We start from the raw sequence: 27744 nt of genomic DNA on the forward strand, positions 1-27744 counted from the left end.
ACATTTGTGAAAAAAATGAACCATTTATTTTTTATAAGCAACATTTTACATACAGTAAACTCAAGAGACTTGTTAAATCAGACAACAGGCGAACACTATTCGCAACAGGGACTTAAGGATATAGCATGATACAACACTGTGCATCAGATGTGCAGAAATAATACTTGGGTAGAGCGCTCTTGGAGAAAACAGTTTATGCTTTGCAAATTAAATGAGAAAAAAAGCACGAGTTGTAAGGCCATTTTTCAAAGTAATCCCCATGCTAGCCCCTGGATTGGCAGCATACATGCTTAAAGAGTATTGAGCCTATTTATGCTGTCATATAGTCCTTATCTGTATGCATTGCTTTTCAGACAAACTGATCTTGTTCCTATTCCCCTGCATATGAATTCTATTAATATCCAATGATTCACAGCTCTACAGAGCATGCATTGGAAATTTGGAGCACAGATCTCTAGGTTTATTGTTCAAAGCAGCCAGAAGGCTGCAGGTCTATGGGTATTTCATACATATTGAATGAGACCAGTTGACAACAAGTAGCAGTCATTAAAAACTGCATTATTCTCCAGGAGTGTTCTACAAATAGTAATACAAAGGATATTTTTTGCAAATGCGTAACTTCAATATTTAACATGTCACAACCTTATCACCATCACCTTTGACAAAGGTATCTCAAAAATCCACTAAGACAGGATATTTCTAACATTAACAAGCTCTTTTTTTTCTGTTGATCAGTTAAGAGCACTATAAGTGTATCGTGCAAGCTTCACCTAGTTTTGAAATATAATTTGTCTGACAGTTTCATGCTGTTTTTTCTACAACTCAAATTACACAATATAAAAGTCTTTTAATTCAGCTCACACACAGGGTCCTGTGACAGAATGGTAATATAAGAACACGTAACACAATAAAAATTATTTTATATGTACCGCCTAAAACAACTGAAATATTTCCTATCAATTTGTACATTTTAGTGAAAACATAAAGAAGGATTTCTTATAAGGAAGCTTTAAGTATGAAAGGGTCTGAAGAGTATGGGCTGGTTTAGAGATGTATAAACAGAGTATCAGTTATATGTCCAAGTCTGAGGATGTACTACTAGCAATGTGGAGACAATATTTGAGAAAATATCCCCATAAAGATAGTCAGTCATGAACAATGGAAATGATTTTTCATTAGCCAAATGGCACCTTTTACCTGAAAACAATATATGTTTCAGGTCTTTTAGCCTATTTCAATAAATTCTAGAATAGTAACTTAAAAAAGAATGAAATTCGAGGAGACGTTCCCTGAAAGACCTGAGCAAAAATGTGCGTTTACAAAAAATATGTAGGACTTTTGAAATAATTAAGATGTAGCAACATTGAGATTTCAGGATACAGCATCAAACCTTTTATTTCTTAAGAAATATGCCTCCAGCTGTACCATATAGAAACAAGGAAAAGACAGCTGAAATACAGAAGACTTGGGGTTTTTTAACAGTTCGATGGTGATTTTCTTTATTTTAGTTTAGTTTCTAAGTTAGATTTAGTTGTGCTCAAATGCATTTTTCATGCAATGTTTGTCTCAAATCTGCCTCTTTCTGTTTAACCCAGGCCAGCATCAGCCATGTGTTCCAGTAAAGAAAACATCTCTCTTCATGGAGTTGAATCTACAAATGTCTTCAAACCCAGATTGCTACATTGGTATTTGGAATTTCCAAAACATTTAGAAGCATGATTATTGATGTTGATCCATAAATTAGATCCTGATTCTTTTGTTTAATTAAATCCTGCTACTGTAATTCAAAAACAGTTTCATTACACTATATTTCCCTTAAATCAAACTGGTAATGGAAATAATCTAATGAGGAGTTTCTAACCATTTTTAACAAAAAAACAAAAAGTAGCATTGTGGTATTCTGTTCTATTCTACAAACCACAAATCTCATATTATCCGTGTGAGAGAATGTTCACTGTGTAAACCTTTCCAGTTAAATCATGTTAAATCAATCAAAAACATAATTTTGTAAAACACGCGTAAGCAATGCTATAGTATCTTACAATATTCTTATAATATAAATAACATTCATTTTTAACTAAATTCAATGAACAGAATGACGAATTAAGGACTTGAGAAACAATCTTACATTTTCGTCACCTTTCTACTCCCTCTGATATAGACTGGAGCTCACTGTTTTCAAAAATGTTTGAAAGGGATGAAGTACTCTTTTCTTTTGTACAATCTGTAGTCATCAACAGCACCCAGATCCTAAGGAGTGATGATATATTTTCCAGATGAACTGAGCTGTTGATTGTATGAGAGTTACAGGAAATGGTGAGGGAAACAAAGACAGCTGCCACACCTCTTCATCAATGACTGGAAAACAGACATAAAAAATATTTAGGATTCCACAGGAAAAGCTTTTCATACGTGTTCTATAGCTGGTTACACTCATCTCTGTAATGAAGGGCACAAAGCAGCTGACAATCAAAACATTTGTGCTCAATAAGCAGGTCAGGTAGGTCAGTAGTTTATAAAGTACCTGTCTTGAGAAAATACAAAACAAGGGAATATAGAAATACCACAGTATTAGAACAATGACAATGATTTGTCTTTGATTAATTCCATTCCAAGGTTTGAAGCAGGGAAAAAAAATGAACCTGGACAAGGTGGTTTTCTGTTGCAAGCGTATTGGTAGTCACAGAGAGTCACTGGTGCATGTAAAAAAATAATTATCTGAGTGCCACTAATATTGGTTGTGAAGTCAGCAGAGGGACTAATTCCTGATCACTGAACAGCGCCATCTGCTGTACACAGCAACCAACTTGGAAGACTTGACAGTATCTGTGGCCAGGTTTTCTTATAGACATATCAGAGTTTAATTGCACAGTAACTGAGGAAGCATACAGTATGCATATTTGGGAGACGCAGCTATTTTCTGTAGTCAAAATATACCACCCAAAGCGCTGCATACAAGTGTTAAGCTCAAAACCTCAAAATGTGAAACTGTTCGTTAAGCTGTGCTATTTCCTTGTAAAAGTATATGAGCACTACAAAAGTTGCAAAGCAATACGTAAGCAACTGTCTGTTCTAACTGTGTATTAATATGGGATGGCTCAACACAGGCATGTGTTAAAGGAGGACTTTTGAAAGTTTAATTTCTTAAACACTTAACACTCACTGTTTCTAATCCAACCAGGTCAGCATGTAGGGAAAGAGTACAAATCAATATGTTGTGTCACTGCAGCTATTGTAATCCAAATCAGTTTCTGTATATACCAATGATTTTTCATGTCTTGCAATGAATACATCCTAATATTACTAATTATAATAAAAGCATCCATCCAACAATGACCTTTGGAAATTCAAATAGTTTAAATAGTATTTGAAGTTTAAATAGTAAACAACTAGGCTTCAGACTAACTGTTTTTATGGCTCTTATCAAGTACTATACAACCTGACAATTGTGCTTCTTTGACAGAGTCTGTGGTTTCCTTTCTTTTGCTCAAGAAAACCACACTCACAGGGACTCCTCTGTAACAACAGCAAGTTAATTTGTGACCCTGTTTGTGGGTGAGGTATCTCCTGTATAAAGCTTTCCATTCAATTGCATAATGTTGTGAGAACAGCGCTGGATTCGTGGGGAAAAAGCCTTTTCAGTACAATATAACACAGCAGCGAGTTTAATTTGACCTCACTTAGACATCTGAAGTGAAAATAAAATTTAAATTGAATATAAGACAATCACAGCTGTGCCCACCTCCATTTTAATAGTAATCACTGCTGTTTCTGTGCTGGACCCAAACTACCAAAACCTCTATTCGTTGTTAAATCAGAGCAATGCATCTTTATTAGATGTATTATTAAGAAAATAATGACTTAACTGGAAGCCTCCATTTTTAAATTAATATAATCTCCAGCTTGGTGTCTTCACCATCTGCCTCCTGTTTTAAAAGCCTGTCTAGGGTTCATGTCTGCATCTCAGACTTACTGGCATACAGAAACCTGGGAAAGATGACTGAAGAAGACATGAGCTCATACCCTGGCTAATGGACCTTGACCTCAAAACACAAATTAAAGGCCGACCCATGCTGAGCAGGGCCACACTTCCACGCATGCTTGCATAATGGCTAACAGATGCTACAGTTGTTCTACTGTTCAAACACCATGGCTGAAGAAGAGAGCTGTGGGTCATAGTTCAAAACTCACACAGCCATTCTGTCCTCTGTGAGAGCAATGACAAACAATCAGTGCAACCAGGAGACATTAGCTGGAAAGGCCTGTGAAGGAATTCATACTGCAGTCCATTAAATCTATGATACTTTAACATAATAAGAACTGCCAGAACTCCTATATTGTTGATGATATACCCTTTAAGATTACTTTATTTTGACTAACCTATATAGAACACTGTTAAAATTTTCCCTTGACTTAAGTGGGAAATGATTACAAACGCTTGCTGTGTTCCATCATTAGAAAAACGTTTGTTCCTGGTTTGGAACCCAGAGCCTATCCTGGAAACACAGGGCACAAGGTGGGACTACAGCCTGGTGGGAGGATGGAGAATACTCATGTGAATATGGAGACAACATCCAAACTTCACAATCAATCCCAAAAACTGCAAGGAAGCAGCTTTATCACAACTTTCCCTTGCAGCTCTTTACAAACAAAACTTTGTAAAACAGATACTCCCAATTACGTTTAGTTTTAGTTAATGAATGCATTCAAAATGCTATTTTAACTGCTCCTAGTTGATTTTTGAAAATACAATGTAGTTCAGAGAAATCTACTAAAAATGTGCCTAAATGATATATAACAAATGACTTATGAATCATTGGCCTACAACATTTTTCTATTTTGCCAAACAGGTATATTTAAGTAGTATGTTAACATGAAGGGAATGTATAGTGTGTCCTCAAGAGTCAACTTACAAAGCTCTTGAAAGCACCATTATACTAAGTAACCACAATAACCGGTAATTCATGTACTGTAGAGTTTAGTAGCAGTAAAACAGAGAAGAACCTTTAAACTTTTAATACCTTTCATAACTGCCAGAGAGCACTGTTTCCATTTTTTAACAAATACAGTAATACAAATGCACAGTGTGTTTGAAAGTTACATTGAGCAGCTGTGATTGTTCTCTATGTGATTGTATCTCTGTGATTGGGGCCTTTTCATACATACACAGTGTACCAACAACTGCTTGTGGCCTGCTGTTCTGCCCTTAAAACAAGTACCTGTATTATTGCAAACATCAACATTGTATAGTTTGTGACGTACATGCCCCCATCTATAATTTGTGCTACTGGAAGGAGTATGACAGCTATATATTGCAGTGACATCACTTTTCTTCTTTGAAATCCAGGTCCAAAGTGCTCTAAGGCAACAGGGCCCACTGCTAATACTTGAACGTGTGAATGTATTTTACTGAAAAGGTCTGAAACTGCTGTTCCAATAAAATAAAGCAAATTCTGAGCATGTCATAGCCCCGCATAAAGACAAAGGTTTGTGAAACACAGGTGGCATTTTAATATATAAACATCTCGTTAGTATCATTTCAACCCAGTGTGTCACAGAACCTAGGGTTTCAACACTTCAAAAAATTTAAAAAGAGGACGGTCCTTTGGGGGGGGGGGGGGCAATGATATTTGTATGCAGTAAGTATCTATTGAATCTCGGTCTCCTGTATAGGTTTATAGCAGGGGAGCTGGTGATTTGTTTACCAGTATCAAATCTAAGATTACCATATTTGAAAATTCACTCAGGAGGACACTCTGGCGATGGGGAAGGGGGGCTGCTGATGATATGTGTACCAGCAGATGATTGTACAAGAGTTGTTAGGAATCGCAAAGCCTTTGGGGAAAAAGAATAAGGGAAGAATTGTAGACATTTTAAGATATTTGAAAATTCCTCCCAGAAGGAGATATAAGGAGCAAAAAGGAGGATATGTCTGAGAAAATCCAGTCGTATGATAACCCTACCTGAACCTGTATCCTCTTTATCCCTGGCTTTTTCCCTTCCATATAGGAAATCTTAACACTAGGGGCAGGACAGGTAGCATGTTAAAATGATCTTGGTAGAGATTTATCAAGCCTGGCCTTAATACACCAAAAAGGCAGAGCTGTGAAAACTGTGAAAATGCTGTGAAAATCCCCCTGTGCTTGTTTGCATACCTAAAACGCAACGGGATCTTCAAGAAAGTCTTAATAAAAGATGAAGGTAGCCTAATTAAACATATAATACAAAGGTACAAGATTATTGAAATAACAGAATGATCCAACAGTAAATATTCCCTTATGAATATGGTTGTGAGTTTCCCTTACAGGTAGCACCTCTTTCAGTACCAATGCCCTTAACTAGACATTTCCAGTAACAGTTTTTCTGTCTCTCTTCACTAGCTTTTGGGAATTCAAGCTAATTATTTATAATTATATAATTTATAATAATGATCCAGTTATTTAACCAGCTGATTCTAATTACCCCCTCAATGGTGCTAAGTAAACTAGGGGTTCCCATATTATTTCACATATACCAATTCTTATTCATTTTTTTCTATTTTATACACCATGGAGTCTCAAAACTATTTAGTTGGTAACCAGAAATCCTTTTGGTTATTTAAGGAAATCCAAGTTTTGATTGTTATAGGGGTGTTATGGTAAGGGTTAGAAATGTCCTTAATTGTAGTGGAGTTTTTTTTCTTGGCCCTATGTTGAAGTTTTCAGGCTGTTTTTGTATGTATATTTTTTGTGCTCTGAATAGTTCCATATCAGTGAGTTCCAGAAAACTATGAACTTAAGATCAAATGAATCACCATTGTTTTAATTCACTTCATTTCTTTACACTCCTATACTGTTGCCAATATGATCATGACGATTAATACTAATTACTATATCTAGCAGTATAACTAACTGTAGAATTAGCGCTGATATAATGCTGTAAAATCTACAACATAAGATGCAATTAATAGCATCTGAGGACATTCAGATTAATTATGAACAATTTATTGTGTGGGGCTTACAGTCAGGTTCACTCACTGAACTCAGGAGCATTTTGGAGGAGTTTATCAGTAAAACACAAAATAAGCAAACACAAACTCTTCTAAAAATTTAATCAAAGTTTGTTCCACATACAGTAATCTCTTGGGATTCAGGAGTGAACGTCTCCGCTTGCAGTAATCAGCACACGCGCTAGGTGGCCCTGCTGAATTCCCTATTCCCTCCGGATGTGATGTCGGGCCTCTGTGAGCAGCAGGAGCAGCTTGGATATGGCAGGTATTCCGCAAGCTTCTGAGCCCGTGCAACCCAGTCCCATCCCCTGCATCGAGCCGGATAACCTTGACTTGAGCTTGTGATGAGGGTAATGGTGTGTGGGATTGGACTGCACGTTTCACTGCGCCCATCATTTTTCAGCAGGATTGAGATCTGGGGATTGCTCTGGACAGGGAAGGTGATGGAAGTCTGTCTCATCTCTGCAGCTTGCCCGCCACTGAAACTGTCCATCCATTTGATTCAATCGATCCTCGTATGTCAGCTAGTGTGTGTACTTCAGATATTCAAGGGAAAATATGAGCTTTAATTCCTAAGCCACCATGTATTAAATTCTTAATTCTATAGTGCGAGAACTCGGCAGGCAGCCTAGCGGTGCCAAACTTTAAATTTCATTTCTACTGCTTTGTGCTGCAATCACTGTTGGGTTTAATCCTGACACTCCTGTTTCTTGAAGAAAGCTTGTCCTCCCCATACGCGCTTCAAAGATTTAATTTAATCTAGTGAACACCTTTGACATCAAACACTACAAAAGCGTTAGCACAGCAAAATCAAAACTTATACTGGCTTTACAGTCAGGGAATTTGTAATTACAACGATTCATTAATATGAATATTAATATAAGTATGAAAATACATTTTATTTTCTGGGTCATTTCATGCTCACATAACCATATAAGAACAAAAACATCAGCCAGGGATTTAAAGAGACCTTTAGTACTGGGACACACTCACTTTGATGTGCTTTTCAGGGTGTAAAAGTCAGTATTTTGGGCCATCTTGTCTCACTGAAAGTCAACAACTGCATCAAGTCTTTGTGTAATTATTTGAGATGCTTTGTTGCAGCAGTTTGGGTTTCTTACCTATTATTGGTGTGTTTAGACTTCAGTTTCTTCTTCAGCATGTAAAATGGATCCTCAGCAGGATTCAAATCTTGAGATTGATTATGCTTTATGTCATTATCATGTTACACAATAAAGTCCAATTGGTTTGGAAGCCTTTTCTTTTTACAGTAAGCAGCTAAATTATTTCTTTAAATTTCAGAATTAATTCCTGATGGTAGGTAGGTAGATCCCTTTTCAGGACATAAAGGCCCATGGGGGAATGGGGGGCAAGGGCCACCATTTTTCTTGACCATCCAACACTGGAAGTAGAGGTCATGTGGTCAGCATCACACTCCAGCCGGCCTATTACCCCCGGAAGGATTAACCCCCAGTACACATGTGGGAGGCAGGCTGAGTGGACCTGGGAGCCATCTGGAAGGAATGAGAGCAAGCTACATCGCTTGCCCCTATCTGGGATCGATCCCTTGCCCTTCTGGTCAGATGTCAGAGCTACCCTTGCCGTCTGAGCTACCATGGCTCCAATTCCTGATGCTGCCACAATTATTTAAATGACCAATAAAAATGAGTTAATCATATCCAGAGGCAGCCACTCATACCCAGTCTATGACATTTCCTCCACCATGTTCACAGATGAGGGAGTGTTCTTTGGGGCATCTGCAGTTCCTTTCTTTCTCAACTCTTTAACCTTCCTATTGCTACATTTCAAAAGAATAATCTGGACTTTCTGCTTTAGGGGCTAATGAGAGTTTATATCTTGTTTTGTAGCCTTTAAAATTCTACTGCCTGTGCTGATGATGTTTCCATCATCATCTGCAGATGTCTTTCTTGGTTGATCCAGTCTGAGTTTAGATTTTACTGGTTCAGTTCTTTTGGAAGGCGCTGCAGATTGTGTTTCGGACCCTTAATTACACAATTTATCATATAAGATTCGCAATGCCACAGAAAACATGACATACCCTTTCTCCTATGTTCTCTAATCATGTGCTCCTTAAACGAAATCCTCCTTTCTCTTTTCCACATTGACAAAGCGAGGGGATACACATCCTAGCAGATATTTTATGATAAAGATGGTCTTTGCAATCGGAATGCATAAATACTTCATGGCTCTGCTTTATTTCTACTTACAGTATGTCTCCTATAGTGTGTTTATGGCGCCCCCTGGAGGGCGAACCTGTCTACGCACCCAATACATGTCCTGCTGCATAACACAGGGACAAAACGAAGGGATTGATTTTCTTTTGCTTATAATTTTCTATTAAAGACTTTACAATAGCTGCTTTTACTATTCGGAACAGGGACACGCAGATGAAGCGATTTCCTGTGGCAACACCTGAGATGACATAAATTCTGCTTTTTAAAATCCTAATAATCAAATGACCCACCTAGGTTTCCTTCACAGAGAACACCTGACTCCTTGTAGACGATATTGTATGAAGCTAGTTCTCAGTCCCTTGAGAACACTCTGTTCAGCAGAAGTTGTGGGCACCCTTTTCACCTGCTTTCTGAGTGTCTAGATATGGTTAAGTTTTGGATATGTACATCTTATTCTTTGACCATTATTCTAAATAGTAACAGTGTTCTCACTTGGCACTATACAATTAACTGCAATTCTGGCCTCTAAGTGCAAAGAAATAAATCTGGTTGGTTGGTCTCATCACACCTAAAAAGATGTTGGCGCTGCGTTGGAATCAAATTTGATCAGTTAAAATGAGTTAACCCTTGTTCCCAAAAGAGAGCTTTCACCAGAACCACCTTTATTTGTTCCTAAAAGCCTTATTTCACTTTTCTGCATTAAAGACATTATGAGAGAGTCAGTGATGTATTCCCACCTGAAAGCCAGGTTACGTCTCCTTTCCCGACTCTAACACTTCACCTCCAGCTGTAACGAGAAGATTGAAACGTTTGGTTCATCACTTGAGGGGGGAATGTGCAGTTAAGGGTGAGATTACACGGATATTGAAAAAGATACACAACATTTTTGCTTCAAATAACTCTACTACATACTGCATATACCGTACCTGAGGGCATTTCCAAGTGTGCAGTTTAACCATTTCTACCTAATAATTGCACTTGTTTACCATGTCCGGTTACATTCAGTCTGATTATATTGTATATATCACATTGTATTGAGAGGATAGTTTTCTCAATGCTTGGTTTTCCCTGCTACAATATGCCTGATGGAGAGGCATTAGGGATAAGGTAGTGGTTAGGTCTCTAGACTCCTGACAGGAGTCTCAGGTGACTGTACTGCTTGAGCCTTGAGCCAGGTACAATATCCAGACTGCTCAAGTAAACCCAGCAACATAAATGGTTCTGGTTGAGGGTTTAAATCCCAGGTGCAGCACTAATGATGCCCACTTGAGGGAGGTATTTCAGCCCGATTGCTCCAGTAAAAATGTCTTGCTGTATAAATGGTTACTCCTCGCCACATCAAAGTAAATGAGAATTTTTTAACAACTGACAAATCTAGTTAAATAAAGGAACCTATGAAACAAAAACCTTAAGGAATCATTCTTGGTATTGCTGATTATACAGAGAGGGAGGCCATGCATCAGTAATAACATGAAAGAAAGCGACAAATTAGGCAACGGAGCCCTCTGCTGATACAAAAATGTACTGCAGAGACCCCGAGCTTGGTTTACAATATATATTAGAATTCTATTCCTTTTAAATCCAGTACATAGCAAAAACATGGCAGATGTGTTTGATAACTAAAATGCACTTTAGAAAGAGTCCAAAGAGCAACGAGAATGATCCCTGATCTAAGATGATTGTCTCATACGGACCTAAATTTCTAGAACAGAGGAGATTGAGAGGAGATTTGATCAAGGTACATAAAATTATACAGGGTTAAAGATAAATTAATCCCTGGGGGTTGTTTTACACAACAGAAAGAAGGATATGGGGTCACAACTGGAAATCTTGAGGAACTGACTTCCTAGCGAAGTGGTTGGGTTGCCTAAACTCTGGTCACCTTTAAGAAGGAGCTGGACAAAATTTTAGATTCACTCGCCTACCAAACTACCAGACGAGGAAAAAGGCTCCCTGTCATTTGCAAACCTTTCTTGTTCTTATGTTCTTATATTATCCAAGAGCAACATTCAAATTGCTGTATTAAATATAGCTCTACGTATCTGTAAATAAGATACATCTGAAGCATATAAAAGTTAGAACATTTTGAAGTAGGAAAACGATCATATTACAAGAGGGGAGCTGCTTCAGCGTTCGTGCACAATGGACTCATGACTAGCAGAATGTGGGTTTAAATCCCAGGTGTGGCTCAAGTTAGGTATTTCAAACTGTTTGCTCCGGGGAAAATATTTTGCTTTTCACATGGGTACTCCCCAGCGTGACACCCGAAGAAGGCTCAACAGCCGAAACGTTGTTTCTTCTATTTTTCCGTGTGGATTTAACCTTTGCAGTATCATATTATTCCAGTCAGCTATCAGACGACAGTGATGTAAATAACAGTTACAGAAAATGAGGTATGACGCATTTTCTGCCTGGCACAAACCTACACCAAAATCATAAATGCCTCTGTCTGTGCTTATATGATCTGAATACTTTTACAACAGCAGGTCTGACAAACTTGCTAGTTAACAAATTGGCTTCTTTAGCAATTGGGAGCTTAAACTGATCCAATTTCCACAGTCATCTGTTCTGAAATATCTTAATTTAGTTACTGTAATTATTAGTAGTTAATATAGTTATTTTTATTCTCGTTTGAAACCTTTCTTATGGTTGCACACGATACCTCCTCCAGACATTAGCTGCCTCCAATCGATTAAAGCAATGATGGAACAGATCTTACACAGTAACCTCTGGTACATGTCTATTTTTATACAAGCTTGTTTCTGACGATTGCAGCTCTTCCTGCTCCAGGAAGGATTCGAGCATAGTAGTTATCGTCTTTGGTTTTCTTTTCGTGTCCTAAGACCGAGTTAAATCGCGCATAGCTCCGCCAGGCTAAAAACCTCACACTTTGCTAAATAGGGTTTTGTACAATCTAGATTTCAGAGTGAGTTGTTGAGCGACGTCTGTAACTGGCCAAACGCACAAAGCCCTGTTATATTAGCAGTACAATATTCAGTAATCCTCGCTTTTGTTGCAGTCTTTAACCAGTTTGTCATTTGCCTCCCAGTGAATTTTGTAAACACACCGTCTTTGCAAAATTTGGGGTCCAACAGAAACACCTGAGGTGACCACTGCGTCGCTCATATTTGTCTCAACGTAGTCGACGCAGCCAGCTTGAACTGTACAGAGCTAGAGTCGGTGCTAGCAAGCTCAACAGGATCAAATATCTGCAGCAGCTACTGCTACTGTTTAGAAGTTACAAAACAATAAAATGCCCTGATTTTCCTCATGTTACAAAGAAAGTCACTTCGATGACCTATTAGTTTTAAGTAGACTATACTGAATAAGTGAAACATTTATGTAATTTTTAAAATAACTTCTTGTTAAAATACTTGATTTATTATGGGATACTATGAGCAAATAGTATCTCCTCTCACGTAACTCAAAACGAGACCGCAGAGGGTCGCTATTTCTGTCTGACAGCGAGAGTGATGGCCAGATACCGAAGATGCTCAGCTAGCGGTTTATCGCAGACTACCGATAGCACGTTGAAACTACGGAAGTTTATTAGCGCCACAGGGGGAAAAAAATACCTTGTTTATACGAGAAAATGATTGCGTTTAAACACATTAGTTAATTTGTGACAAAAATTGGCTACTATATTAATACTGTATACTGTATTGCGTTGTACTGTACTGTATATGCAATAATATGTCCCGTGCAAAGTAGTACAAACACAATAATTTTCTCGTATAAACAAGATATTATACTGTCTCGTATAAACAAGTTTTTGTTTCTCAGTGGCGATAATAAGCTTCCGTATGAAACACTAAACACTAAGGATCCCCCGAGATTAATATTCATATTCATATTAAATTATGTTCTACATACATTCAGTCTGAAAACTAAATTAAGTTCCAGCCTGAGTGTAGAGTCGTAAAACAACTGGAGATTTTACATTGGTTGGTATATCATACAATAATACTTGACTAATCCATTTATTTATAAGAAGCACTAGATGAAAATGCCCCCTTAATAGACAAATGTACAGAAGGGTTAAAATAAACTTACAGTCTTTCTTTATCATCCATTTTTCCAGGTCCTCCATTTCTAATTCCAGCACAGAGGGAACATCATCCTCAAACATGGGGCTTAAAAACAAAGGAGAGTTGAAAGTTAATAACACTTTCCTTCTGGGGCTTTCTGACAATTCTGCAATTTCCCTCACGGGATCAATAAAGTATCTATCTATCAATGCCAGTCAGACATTCCAGACTGCTTCAGCATAAACACATCAACTCAAACTCTTTCAAATTCTTCAGAAAAAAGAGTGAATCACGAACCAGAGGTCACAAGTGGAAACTGTGTGGATGTGTATTTACTGTATAACTGAGAACTGGAGACACTTCTGTAGACAAAGTGTTACCTACAGTACATTAATATAAATCATAATTTAAACTACTCAGTCATGCTGTTTAGGCTGATACCCACCCTGGCATCTTTCAAAAAATGGCAGGATCAGATCCTGATTGCAAGTACTAACTACCAAACTGGCTACATACTGTAGGCCGAATGCCTTCTTCTCATTTGTAGCTGCTGAAAATCTGTGTTTTACAGAACATATTCTTTGTGTCACCTGTGTTTTGAACTGCACTTGCTCCTCAAAAGAAATTATGTACAACATTAAAGTCTGAAAAAGGCCACTTTTTGTGCTTTAGTGTATTTCTGCCTTGGCACATTTACAAGCTCACCTCTTGTGAGAGCTTCTGTTTTATTTTTTATTATTAAACATAATCAGACAATGCAACTGGCATGTTTACCCTGAGAAACTGTGTCAGAGTCTGTACTCACTGATGTGATGGAGAAGATTAAAGCAATGCTTTTCTGCAGTTCTACTAAGATGGCTTGCCTCTCTAACTTCCTCCCAGTGAAGCCTGACTGTTTTGAAGTTTAGCCCAGAAGTGAAGAAAGGTTGAGATGTGGATCAGTTTTACACAGTTCTTTAATCTTTTGATACAATGAGGCAATTTCCTTTGACACATTTACTGTAGTATATACTTAGAATTGATGCAATGATTGCACTGAAAATAATTTAATTCAAACTAATTTCTCTTTGTCAGTCTACGAGCAATGGGGTATAGTAAACTAAATTAAACTTTTGAATGTGTTTGCTGTGTAAGTATATTCATAGTAGTATTTAGTAGTATTTTGCCAGTAGCCATACAGTATCTCCCTGCAGCTCACAGCCGGCAGCCCACTGAAGTTCAGCAGGTGTGAGCCTGGTCAGTACCTGGATGGGAGACCTCCTGGGAAAAACTAAGGCTGCTGCTGAAAGAGGTGTAAGTGGTGCCAGTAGGGGGTGTGGGTCCTAATATCCCAGTATAGTAATGGGGTCAGTATATATATATATTTCTTCAGATGAGATGACTCTCTGTGTTCATTAAAAATCCCAGAGTGTTTCTCAGAAAGAGAAGGGGTGTTACCCTGGCATCCTGGCCTAATTTCCCATTGGTCTTTACCTATCATGACCTCCTAATAATCCCCCTCTATGAATTGGCTTCATTACTCTGCTTTCCTCCCCACTGATAGCTGGTGTGTGGTGAGTGTTCTGGTGCACTACGGCTGCCGTCATCATCCAGGTGGGGCTGCACATTGGTGGTGGTGGAGGGGAGTCCCCAAGACCTGTAAAGCGCTTTGAGTGGAGTGTCCAGAAAAGGCTGTATAAGTGTAAGGAATTATTAATTATTAGTAGTATTTAGGTAGTGTTGAAGCAGTTCAAGTAGGTGGCTGTCTCAACGTGCATTGGCTGCAAAGGAACAGGTAAAAGTTTAGTCTGTGCCTTTAAGCAGTTTTACCAGGCAGTGTTTTTGTTTCCTTTTTCTGGGGCAGGACACTCACAGCCCCTCTGCTGTTTGCCCCAGCCACACAGAGGATGTCACCCCAGAGCTGAATTAGAATCTTTCGTGTGGTTCAAGATGAACTTGTTTGACAGACATACTGTACAGACAGGGCCAGTTTGATACATACTGTGTGGTAATTCATCCTACCATGTGACTCATTTTGTATGACCTAAATTACTTTAATTCACTCTACTTCTTCCACCATTTAAAATTCATTCAGAAAAGTCTCATTTTAAAACCTTCACTCAAATAAGAATTTTGCACCTCAGTTTGTAAAATGGAAACCAATTCTAGTAGAATGTAGGTTAAACTGCCTATTTTAATTATCCAGACAAACTCTAGAACTGCAAAGCTTTACTATGACGTACAGTGGTGATGTGGCTGACAAAGGAGAATTAACTGTTTAAGAAACTGATAGGACTTTGTCCTTTTGTTTTGGAGAATGAGAGAGAGTGTATGTTAACATTCATGTTAGGAGGTCTTGTATTGCAGTCACATGACATGTTTCTTCTTACCTAGGTATCTCCCCACCAGTTAAATGTCCATCTTCTTTCTCATAACCTAACGGAGAAAACAATTTGATTAAGAGAACATATAACTCTTAAAATGTCAATAGAAAATCCTCTTTCATGCTGTGTGCTGTTACTTTCTGGGCATTACATTATAAGTGAGCTGGCATCCTCCACTGCGAATTCTGATTTGAGTTTTGTTTTGTGCACCGGAGTCTGTGAGATTTGTTTTAAAAAACCCTATCAAAAAAATACTTTCTTAGCATCTACCAAGAATAACACGGCGTTATCTAAAAATCTATATTCTACCATTGTATGCTGGAATGTCAGTTTGATGATCTCACATATTATACAGTAGATAAAGATTACAATTTAGATATAATACTGAGACAATGTTGAAGGTTTTATAAAAACAATTTGCTCTGTAGAGAGAATTTCATTTCTACATGTTTTCTTTTTCTGTAGCACCTGAGAATGCTGCTTTAATTTAGTTGTGTAATTCAGAAAGAACTAACAAATTGGAAATTTACAGGACTTACCCACATTTTTGTTTTTTTTCCTCTTGCAATAAATCGCTACCAGAACTATTATAACAATTATTGTTAATAGTAGCAGAAGTGTGGCAGTAACAATAATTGGGTACGGTGGGCTTGCGTCATCCGCTGGTTCTTCGTTTTCTTTTCTGCTGCTGGAATTTTTACCACCATCTTCAAAAACATTAGAAATACTATCAATATGTGCATTATATCTTGCGTTTGTGAAAATAATTCATTCTGAACAGTGACATTAATGATCTTTTGTTTAGTTTAGAATCTGCCTTTTTCATAGTTTGCACATAATATGTGGGAACACAGTTGGTTCAAAATCTAACATAGAAAACAAATGAATTAGGCTTCATTCAGGGATTAATTTGTAATAAGGAAAAGGATCCCTTGTTTTTGGTTGTGCTGTGTCTTTTTTTTCAGCATAACGTTACATTTTTGCTGTTTAGCACATACAGTAGAATGAGTCAGAGAGAAACTAAAGCTATTTGTCTGATTAAGAGATTGGCCATTGGCGTTCTCAGTAGCTCAGTGTGCAGGTTGATCTCCAAGGTCCAAGCCAAATGTCTGTTCGAGCCTGGGTCATGTCACCAGCCAGCTGTGACCCTTGTAGGCTAAAGGTTAGTCAGCCAGGATTCTCTTGGCTATCTGGCAAACAGATAGTCAAGCCTGTGTCTTGCGTGGTGGCTGCAGCCTTTCAGTGTCAAGGGAGAGAGGTGTGCTTTTCCTTCAGTTGGCACTAACTTTATTTCAGGCACTGTGGAACTTGCAGCATGTCACAAATGGGCAGTGAGGTGGCTCTGTGGCTAAGGATCTGCGCCTGTGGCAGGAAGGTTGCCAGTTTGTATCCCGCGGCCGGCAGAGGAATCCTACACCGTTGGGCCCCTGAGCAAGGCCCTTAACCCCATCTGCTCCAGGGGTGCCGTATAAATGGCTGACCCTGCGCTCTGACCCCAGGCTTCTCTCTCTGTTTGTGTGTCTCATGGAGTTGGGGTATGCAGAAAGACAAATTTCTAATACAAGAAATTGTATATGTCCAATAAACTGATCTTATAAATGGTTTGGCTAGTTGGAGATATCAGAGAAGCATCTCATTCTCTCCTGAGTCATTGTCAGAGATCTTAAAAAATGATTGGCCATTTACTGTGACACTGTGTAATAAAAATTGTAATAAAAACTCAAACATTTTTGGAAGACATTTTTCAGAGCTACAATTTCTCAGAAACAACAAGGCTTATTTCTGATGGAACACAATTAGTATTAATATTTAAATGGAGCCATCTGACTCAGATCCTGGATGGCTAAATTTACTGTCAGATGGGAGTTCTACCTTCTACCTTCTACCTTATCTCCTAACAACCTACAGTAGTTGGGCAAAATATTTGTTTTAAGGGAACAATTTAACAGTTTTCATAGGTCTTCAGCCTGGTATCGATGATTTAATGAGACTTAAAAAATCTGCTGGACATTTAGTTTGAAGGCCCAAAGCTGTGCAATTTTGATCTCAACAAAAAGATGGAAAAAACAGTAGAAAAGAAAAGTTAGAGAACCTAAAAGTTGCAGAATTTGTGTCACGTTACTAAATGACTATAAATTGAATTCCTTAGGAAAACATTAAAGGAAAAGCTTGTGAGAAGCTATGGATAAGAATTTAACTAACCTTCAACCACTGCACTTGTAGATTGTAGAATGTTTGCTCTCCCAGAGTCTCTGGTGATGGTCGTGCCATTACTTTCAGATGCAACTGGGAAGAAGTACCATAGAAATCATGCCTTCGTATGTTTTACAATACATTCCTCATAGTTGTTTTTAATTAGAATCTTCTATTGTTAGGTATGTTCCTAACTGACAACCCCATGTCAGCAGTAGCTGTGAAAGCCTACTCAACTAATCCTGAACAAATTAATGCCTGAATGAAGCCTAATTCATTTGTTTTCAGTACTAGGCTCAGATATTTTTGTGTCACTGCTCGGAGAATCCTGGTTATAGTTGGGTACGGTTCATTGGTGAGATTATCCAGGCTGTATCACGTAAAACTTGGATCATAGAGCTCAGTCAGTGCTCTGTTGGTCAAATTTACTGGTTGAACTATTCAGGTGCCCATCAAAATTGGTTTATTTACTATTCCTCCTTAAAACGCCTAGCCCCACAAACAATTAATTATCTGAATTTAACTTTGAATGGAAAAGGTTTAATTTCACAATGCAGAGGTATTGTCTTGGCTCAATATGAAGCATAGTGTTATCACTGTAATGCATGAAGTTTAAGATCTCTTAAGGAAATAATCACTTCATAGGACAATCATCTAATGCAGGTATAAAGTAGGAAGTATTCATGCTTACTGTATGTATATATAGGTAACATTGTTTAATAATGTTAATTCCTTACACTTTTACCGACCTTTTCTGGACATTACATTCAAAGCACTTTACAGGTAACGGGATCTCCCCTCCACCACCAATGTGCAGCATCCACCTCAATGAGGCAACAGCATCTATAGTGCACCAGAACGCTCACCACACATCAGCTAGCAATGAGGAGGAGAATAGAGTGATGAAGCCAATTCATAGATGTGGATTATTAGGAGGCCATGATAGGTAAAGACCAGGGGGAAATTTAGCCAGGTCAACACCCATACTCTTTTTGAGAAATGGCTTGGGATTTTTAATGAGTATGGAGAGTCAGGACCTTGGACCTTGCTGGTTCTACTAGCACCTCTTCCAGCAGCAACCTTAGCTTTCCCAAGAGGTCTCCCATCCAGGTACTAGCCAGGCTCACACCTGCTTAGCATCAGGGTTGCTAGTCATGAGTTGCAGGGTGGTATACAGTAGCTGCTGGCATATAGTGGCTGTCTGGTTGTTAGACATTGTTTATCATTTGAAGCATCAGCAAATCTTCAGCTCTATATTGATTGGTTGTTAACCATTTGGATCTATGTAAATATAAAGGATATCCACAAGAAATCAGAATTGTATGAAGCCACATGCTACTTTACTGACTTTCATCATCTAGGGAATCATCTGGAGAATCTTCATTTTCAGGAATGGGCTCACTGGCACTGGAATCACCATCTTCAAAACGTCCTGAGATACAACTTCAGATTAGATTCAGTTCAGATTAGATACTGAGGCAGTTACAAAATCTAACAAAAAGGACCCAATTAAGTTTACTCAATTTAAACTGGTTCACGGGGCTATGAGAACTGTGCATGAGTTCATGAGTTCTGAACTTTCAGATCTATCCAAGATGTCATAAAACAAACTTTGACCCATGAGACACTGTAGGTTCCTACCTAAAGCGCTCAAATGCTTATTAATAAGATTAATAAATTATTAATAGTTTGGTCTTAAAGACTGCTGGTTGTATGCTGCAACAGGGCAAAAATCACAAGGAAGTCTGAGCACTTGGCCTGTTAACCACACGCTCTTGGTAAATTACTCTTTCAGGATGAAGACGTAGTGCACAGAAAGGCTATGCTTTACCACATCTGAGCAGAGAAGAACATAATAAGAGCAAGGGCATGGAGATCTTTTCAATTTGCAAAGGGGATTGAAATTGAATGGCATTTGCTTTTCCAAATGAAAAAAATCCCCAATCAATTGTTTTCTCATCAAAGTGATTTTAATATCTATAAATCACCATTAAACCCTTCAAACAGTGAAATGGAATAGCCGCTTTTCGTGTCTGCTCACATCACTCACATTGTATTAGGGACTTTGACAAGGATGTCTGTAATACTGACCAATACTGAATCTCTCTGAGTGCTAACTGTACATAAACTGGCTAACTGCACTTTGCCTGTTGTACTCTTTATTTCATTAAGAACCACCACTCTCAGACATTTCATATGGATACCAATCTTGTAAAAGAGTGTGCAGAATTAAATAAGGTTTGTAAACATGGCTGTCTTTCAAGAAATTATTTTATTCTCTTTGGAAACACAAACATTTGTTCGCAAAAATAAACAGCATTCCTTAGACAATACGTACAGCTGGATGTGAGCTTGTTAAGTTTGTCAAACTAAACCTGACAAGTCATGTTTAAGATCATGACAGTACTTGTACCAAACAGGGGTAAAATGCTGTGTAGTTTAATTAGAAATGCAATATGAAAAGGGAAAATGTTAGTTTTATATACAGTATATACTGTATATAAATAGATACTGTACTTTACATGATAGACTCTGGCTCCCCCATGACCCTGTATTGGACAAAGTAGTTAGAAAATTGACAGATGGATATCTACATGAATTGAGCTGGTGCTTAACTGATTATGTATCAATAGAAAGTAAACATACAAAATATTGATAACATGGGAAAATACTCATTCCTGCAATGAGCATGTAAACCATAGAGATGATCATTTGTTTTACACACAAGCTATTCCATGCAGTCAAAGCGAAAAACACAAAGAAAGAAGTAAATAGATCATTAATTTGAAATACAATTTTAAAAGTTATGACTACATAAGTATTCAAACCCTTTGCTGTGGAAAACCTACAGTAAATTAATTTAAGGTCATACATTTTTTTTAAGGAGCTGGACAATTAGCTGAGTGGCCTCTGTGACTAATATGACCAGTTCTCATGATTTCAGAATAAATAAACCTCTCTTTGTAAGGCCCCTCAGTCAACTAGTGAATTTCAAGCAAAAATTCAACCATGAATCTATTCTATTTAGAATATCTATTTGAGTATGGTGAGGTTGGGTCTTTAAGAACTGGAAGGTACCCAGACACTACCATCATGCTGTCACTCTAAACTGAGTCAGGAATGTCACCATGAGATCAGTGGCAATTTTCAAAGAATTATAGAGTTCAGTGGCTGAGACGGGGGGAAATGGATCAATACTATCCCAGTCACCCCACAAAAAAGGCCACATAAAATCTCGCATGGATTTTGCAGCAGAGCACTAAAGTGATACTACAGAGGCGTGCCTTTGTGGTCAAATGTTTTGTGCTTAGAAAAGACAAAACTTTTGTCTTTGTAAAGTGTTACATCTGACACAAACCCACCATAGTACATCAGTCAGTCAGCACCATCCCTACTGTTGAGCATGGTGGTGGCAGTGGTACGTTGCAGTACTGTTTGTCATTAACAGAGGCTGGGAAGCTTGTCAGGGCTGAAGGGATCAGAAATGGAGGAAAGTCCTGGCAAATCCTAGGGTAAACTTTGCTTCAAATCTAAAACTGGCTACACTGGAGTGGCTTAAGAAAATGAAAATTAACATCTCAGGCCAGTGTCCTGAGCTGATTCCTGGATGTAGACTAAGAAACCATAGTGCATTTAATGCTTGTGTGTCATGCTTGCACATAGGCTGTGCTAATCTTTTTGTTGTTGTAATTTTAGCATCTGTGTTGCCAAAGCAAACAATTCTATATTTAGCAAGTACTGGTTTTGCCTTTTGATTTCAAGAAACCTTTATGTGCAAGAGGTAATTTTATCTTTTAAGATGACTCTAAAGCTCAGTCATTCCTGAACACGAAGTGATTTTAATATTAGAAAATGTTGGTGGTTTCACACAGTCTGCATAAAATGTGGCTGTTCACCTTCCTACATTAGATATCTCTGAATGATATTTCAGGCATATTTCATCACAAGTCTATAGAACTTCTTCAAAGTGAATTTGGCTCTTGATGTTCAGAGAAAGCATGTAACACATAATAAAGCAGAAATATTATTCTAGCAGAGATACATCTGATCTGTTAGCCATTCGTGTTCAAGGTTTCATTACTGGATGCAAATTCCCACTGTTCAGTGAGGTCAAGCATTGAGTTGGCTATGTGAAAAACAGCCAGCTCACATACTGAAAACAGCACATTTTCTGAAGCCATCAATGTACTAAACTGAATGAATTATGTGTATACTGTATGTGCAATGCACTGTCACTGACATGCTCAGGATTAGTGTGATGATAAATTAAAAACTGTACAAAACAAAGCAAAAACAAAATCTCAAAACCAGTAAATGTTTCCATGACCAAGAGTTGAAAATGCAACTATTATTGTTGTGTCTATTTTTGGAACTATGGGAATTAATCTAAAAAATAACAAAATAATTGATGCAGTTGCCTACATGGAAGGTTATTGATTACTAATTTTCTTATTACTTCATTAATAGGATTCAGCCATAGAAATCCCTGTAAACACTTCTACTGACATATGGTGCTGAAAGTACAGTGATTCTGTGAACAGTTTATTAATGTGTCAGTTAACTTCCCAAATTAGATACTTTCCATCAAAAAAAAGAATCTAATTCTGGATAATTCATTTTCATATATTTAACAATATACAGTAAGATAATAATTTCAGCTTGCTCTTTAAAACACCCTAATTCAAAAAGGTATTTCTTACTATAACTATATTAAAACTCTTCTGACATTTCTGCTTTCTAACCTTGTAATGTCATTGCTACTTAATATATTTATATCCAATAACAGATAAATGGTTAGAATAGCTACCAATAAACAGTTCCCAACTGCAGATTGTCCACATTCAAAGTTTTTGATATTACAAATACATGTTTTTGATGTATTTAAGAACATTAATAAATTCATCTTGAAAGATGTCAGAGAAAGTTCAAAGAAGAGAAAAATAAAATTAGGTTGAATTCAGTAGTTAAATTGTTTTGAAAAATGAAAGACACATTAATTGAATTGACAGACAGGACAACAAACATTTTCAGCACAAAATCAGCCTTGAAAAGAGACCTGAAAAAGTCCCAGTTGTTTTCAAGACAATTAGCAAACACATACAAGAAGATGGCACAATCTCAATATCTTTAACAGAGAACGAGTTTGCGCAATGTTAATTTAAAAGGAAGGAAATAGATGAGGAAACCAAATAGGTCCATAAACATCAAGAACCTCTGAAAGCATCAAATGATGCATCAACCAAAAGTGATAAAAAAGAATCTAGATGCATCAGAAATGTGCAACAGAATCACATCATGGAAATGACAAGAACTCAGAGGAGCTGTGCATTCAGGACAAGAAGAAGCACAGCCTTCCCAGAAGAGCTACTAGAAGACATAGTGTATGCAAGGAAGATGATGACAAATGGAAAACATCTGGTTTTGATGGTTTTAAAGTGGATTTTCTGAAAGAACCTACAGTATATAAGAAATTTTCAATTTTCTAAAAAAAACTCCACCAGGAGATTAACAGATCACCTACCAAAAACCAATAGAATGTGCAAGATTCAGGTGCATGTTCAAATTGTCTTGAACATATTCAGAGAATATAAATCTGTGCCTCCTGCATAGGATTAATCAACCATGAGAAAGAATTTACAGTAAATTAGTGCAGAAATCATCAGTACTCTAAGGACTCAAAACATTGAGATACACATGCATTAAATATATCTACAGTAGATGTACAATATCACCAACAAGACTCCATCAAAACAGACAAGATGAAGATGACTCCTCACTCCCCTGCTGTTGGTGGTACAGTACCTAACTCCACATTCCCTAACAAACAACCCACAAGCAAGAAACAGAAAGCCACAACAGAAGCACTGTGCCATGACAGTTTGACCAAGTAGTCTTCCAAGCCTCCATTGTCCACAACCCCACCTCCTCACCTCACACCACCGAGAGCAGCTCGGTGAACCATATAAACAAAGCACACAGGCCAAGATCCAATTATCCTGGGTGCGGGAATGTGGAGGTTCCCACTTCAGTGTGAGGCTGTTGAGGTCAGCCAACCTTACAGCGGGTTTTTGCTGCTGAAAGAGGCTGAGATCGCTGGTTTCATTTAGTAAGACTGCTAGGGGAGAGCAAATAATATTCTAGTTTAAAATAGAGGACAAAGAATAAAGAAATGTGTATCCATTATGTGAATAGGTACCCATAACACACACCTCTGGACAAGACAAACACAAGGCACTAGGAATTATTTCATATGAAAGGGGGAATTTACAGAAGTCAGACTGTACGAGTTTTGTCAGGACACTGGGGTTAACAACTGTACTCTAACAAACAGTACCACAGGATCTTCAATCATAAAATAATTGTAGAACCTACAATCTATCTGAGAAACCAGTCTTAGCTTCAGAGATCTGGAAAAAAAATGAAGCCATTTCCTTTGCTTAGAACCACATCTTGGGAGCCTCCCCAAACCACAAATTAGAGCATGTTAAATAGGGTGCATTACTCATTTTCCCAGTAACACCGTGTTTAGATTATTCACTGGAGATGGACAGTCTCTCAGCCAGTTGAACTACTTGACTGGTAATAGCAAATTAATATTTTTGCAGTGATAGTGTCAGCTGTTGATAGTGTTAACAGATAAATTTTCAATGTTTACCACTGACCAAGACATGCAGATGACTCACATCCTGTCTTTTCAAACAGATCTTCTTTCATACCATATTGTAGGCATGATTCATAAGGCCTTATAACTGTGCACCTTCCTCCCAGCTTCTTTTCTCATGCTGAAGAGCATCCAGCTTAAACTGTATTAGGAAACATTCTTGTTGAATATTCAGTGCTTTAGCATGTTTAACTTAGTCCCTTATCACCCAATTCTATTTTTCAGTGAGAGTTTATCAAGGGATTACCATATACTGTACCTGATTACCACTCTGATATGTTTCTCTGTCGTTTACTAAAAACAATATTTTCAGACTTCACTTTCATCTGAAAATATTAACACTAATTTGTTAATAGCGGTGGCACTGTGGCTAAGGATCTGTGTCGGTTGCTGGTTCAAATCCCATGGCTGACAGAGAAATCCTAGCCTGTTGGGTCCCTGAGCAAGGTCTGTAATGCCAACAGCTTCAGGGGTGCTGTATAAATGGCTGACCCTGCACTCTGACCCCAAGCTTCTTTGTGTGTCTCCTGGAGAGCAAGCTGGGGTAGGTGAAAAGACAAATTCCTAATGCAAGAAATTGTATATGGCAAATAAAGTGATCTTATCTTATGTCCTTCACTATAATATTGTATGTCTTGAATATTTCACATGGTCCCCTGATCTAAGCGCTTAACCTAATTCTTGTTCTGTACATTTTCCCTTCTCAGCGTACATCACAGTGCATACAAGAACAATATCATTCCATTCAGTTTTGAAGTCAATCTTCACTATAGGGTTTCAGCAAATAGCAGGGTGCAAGGGAGACAATGCCTGTAGCAGCATGCGTATTTTGGAGGGGGGTAAGCAAATTGCGTCAGAGGCACAATACACTTCAGAACACCACTATCATACAGCCTTTATTATTGTGCATACAGGCCTCCAGGCAGCCTGACAGCACCTTAACATAGAGATTGGCATCCCAGCCAATCAAAGAGATGGAATGACAGCTCACAGAATGTGTAGATAGAGTAATCTGTGTTCAGGAGTTAATCTGAACACTAGTACCGGTTTATGGATGTGAAAACTAATCATAAAACATGTAAACTTAACAGTTTACTAACTATTGCAGAATCTGGATCTTTAATTTAAATTAGGAAGAGAAGTGGTCATAAGGCAGATTTTTATGGTACTCTAAATTACAACACCCCCAGTTTAGGCATACACTATCTTCAACAAAGCTGGAATCTTTTTGCTCTGACCTCTAAGGTACAAAAAGCATACCAACACAATGAAGTCTTTTAACCTTTGTGCAGGGTACATTTATTTACACAGAAAAAATATGAAACACAAAAACCCCACAAAAGATACCTCTACATAATTCACTGAGTACCAGACTAAACATAAGACCAGGTAGTTAAGCTGATTACTGGAACCCTCATAAAATACTCTAGTTTTCTCAAAATAAAAAATCAGCTTCCAAATAAAGTCCAACTCCTTATTCCTATAATGTACTTTATCCTTCACCAACTGATCTGCCCCCTTTCTCCAGATCAACACGAGCCTCTGTTTCCTGGGTTTAAAGTTTTTACTTGACTGGGGTTTCTGGGGTTCCAGCTAGGCCCCATTGGATACCAACAAATGTCCTCCTTACCAAATACAGTATATTCAGTCTTCTTTAACCTAAATTCATGCTGTAAATGAAGACAATTCAGATATGTAATTTCTTGACTGTATAACTTCTTCTGTTCTCCATATGAAGGTTTTTAATGGAGGACTCAAGAACATAGAGATTATGTTTAAGTACCCTTTCACACCATTACGATTACAACAAATTAATTAAGTAATTATGAATTAAACTTTTTAAAAGACTTCTTCAAATCAAGTTAAATATAAGAATATGAAGTGTATTGGAAAACAAAAGCCCAAACAGTTCAACACCATTACATTTAAACTATGACAGAGAATTCAGTGCTACATTTAGAATGTTCTCTTTTGATGTGACTCCTACTGAAAACCAAGACTAACTGAACTAGTGACAAAGCAACGTGACAAAGTTTTTCATTGCCCTGTTAGCCCTGACTTGTTTGACTATCTACAGTAAGTGCAAAGAAGAAAAATACTCAAAAGGATGAGTACATTTATTATGATGAACGTACAAGTTTAGTGTTTTCTTTTCATAAAAATACTTTTTACAAACTGGAGTCTAAACAGCACCTCTCTAAGATATTTTCTTTTCTACCTGGCTACTGCCAATGGTTCTGTTCAATAATATTCCTAAAATACTTAATGACTTCACAGGCCATTACCCATGTAAAATATTGTTATGAATTAAAGAACCTCCTGCAACAATATACCTCATTCTCATATTTCAGGAGAAACTTACTTTCTTTTTGTTTTAACTTCCATATTTTACTAAACACAATTAGCATATTATATTATGGCCTGTTTATTTTTCCATCTGAACAATGTAAGGAGAACCATGGTTAATGTCAGACCGTGCATTCAATGTGCAATATGTGGGGCCACTGTTATCACTGGGCTCCACATATTGCACAAAACAAATTAAATGAACTATAACTGTAGGCATTCTAATTTAGTGAATAAAGTGAAGATTTGTAAAGAACTGCTTGTTGGAAATAAAGCCAACATAAAAAATAATTCTACACACCTAGAAGGTGAAGAAATCAGTCATATTTAATAGAAGACACTTTGTGAGGTACAAAACAAACACAGGTTAAACATCTCATGGTCTGTCATTTTCTCAGAAGAAATTTCAAACTCTTTAACCAAGCCCAGGGTAAGACCAAGAATTCTGTTCAAACAGCCTTTAAAAAACAACGGAAGATTCCTACCTGGTTATAAATGAAAAGGTTTTTGTAAAAAGAGGAACCATCAGCTCTGCTATACAGGAAAATGTTCATTGAAATGAATTGTTCTAGTACATACCAGTTCCAGCTAGCCCTGCAATTAGCAACAACAGCAGAAGTAAGGCCATTTCCCAGTCTTTTCGTTGCTTTTTGCCTTGATCATAAGAAGACATAATGCCATTGTGCCCTGATTTCTTCACTTGAGATCATGACATTCTTTATTTCCTGTTTCCTGACTGAGTTTTCTTACCTAGGGTTCTGACTAAAACAGGGTAATTTCTGTCGGATGTGATGCAATCAGCTAAGAGCTTGTAGCCACAAGCCTGGTTGCTGTTTTGCTTGCTGAAAAGTAAATTCCTCCACCTAAGGTATGCAGACTTGCCAGAAGCCCTCACTTCCCAGGAAATAGGGAACGGTGAGGTTTTTGCATTTTCTTTACATCGTTTTATGAGGGATTCAATATTTTCCAC

The 27744-nt window shown here is 37.7% G+C and overlaps 1 protein-coding gene and 1 non-coding gene across 3 annotated transcripts; both read right to left on the minus strand.

Annotated features, from left to right (window-relative positions):
* Nucleotides 1-9: 9 nt before the first annotated feature.
* tmem154 (transmembrane protein 154) lies at nt 10-27534 on the minus strand. 2 transcript variants are annotated; one of them, XM_088923766.1, is made up of 8 exons: nt 27354-27534; nt 19116-19199; nt 17777-17860; nt 16114-16281; nt 15581-15626; nt 13237-13316; nt 9921-9970; nt 10-2358 (listed from the first exon to the last, which is right to left on the minus strand). In XM_088923766.1, the coding sequence occupies exons 1-7, from the start codon at nt 27445-27447 to the stop codon at nt 9933-9935; spliced, it is 594 nt and encodes a 197-aa protein (XP_088779892.1). In that variant the 5' UTR covers nt 27448-27534; the 3' UTR covers nt 10-2358; nt 9921-9932. The 2 variants fall into 2 exon arrangements, with proteins under 2 accessions (XP_088779892.1, XP_088779899.1); XM_088923773.1 differs by lacking the exon at nt 17777-17860.
* LOC148841282 (U6 spliceosomal RNA) lies at nt 21384-21487 on the minus strand. Its single transcript, XR_016093020.1, has one exon. It is a non-coding gene; the product is annotated as a U6 spliceosomal RNA (small nuclear RNA).
* Nucleotides 27535-27744: the final 210 nt, after the last annotated feature.

This window comes from Atractosteus spatula, chromosome 1, assembly GCF_055471065.1.
Source record: "Atractosteus spatula isolate fAtrSpa1 chromosome 1, fAtrSpa1.hap1, whole genome shotgun sequence".
In the NCBI taxonomy this organism is placed as follows: domain Eukaryota; kingdom Metazoa; phylum Chordata; class Actinopteri; order Semionotiformes; family Lepisosteidae; genus Atractosteus; species Atractosteus spatula.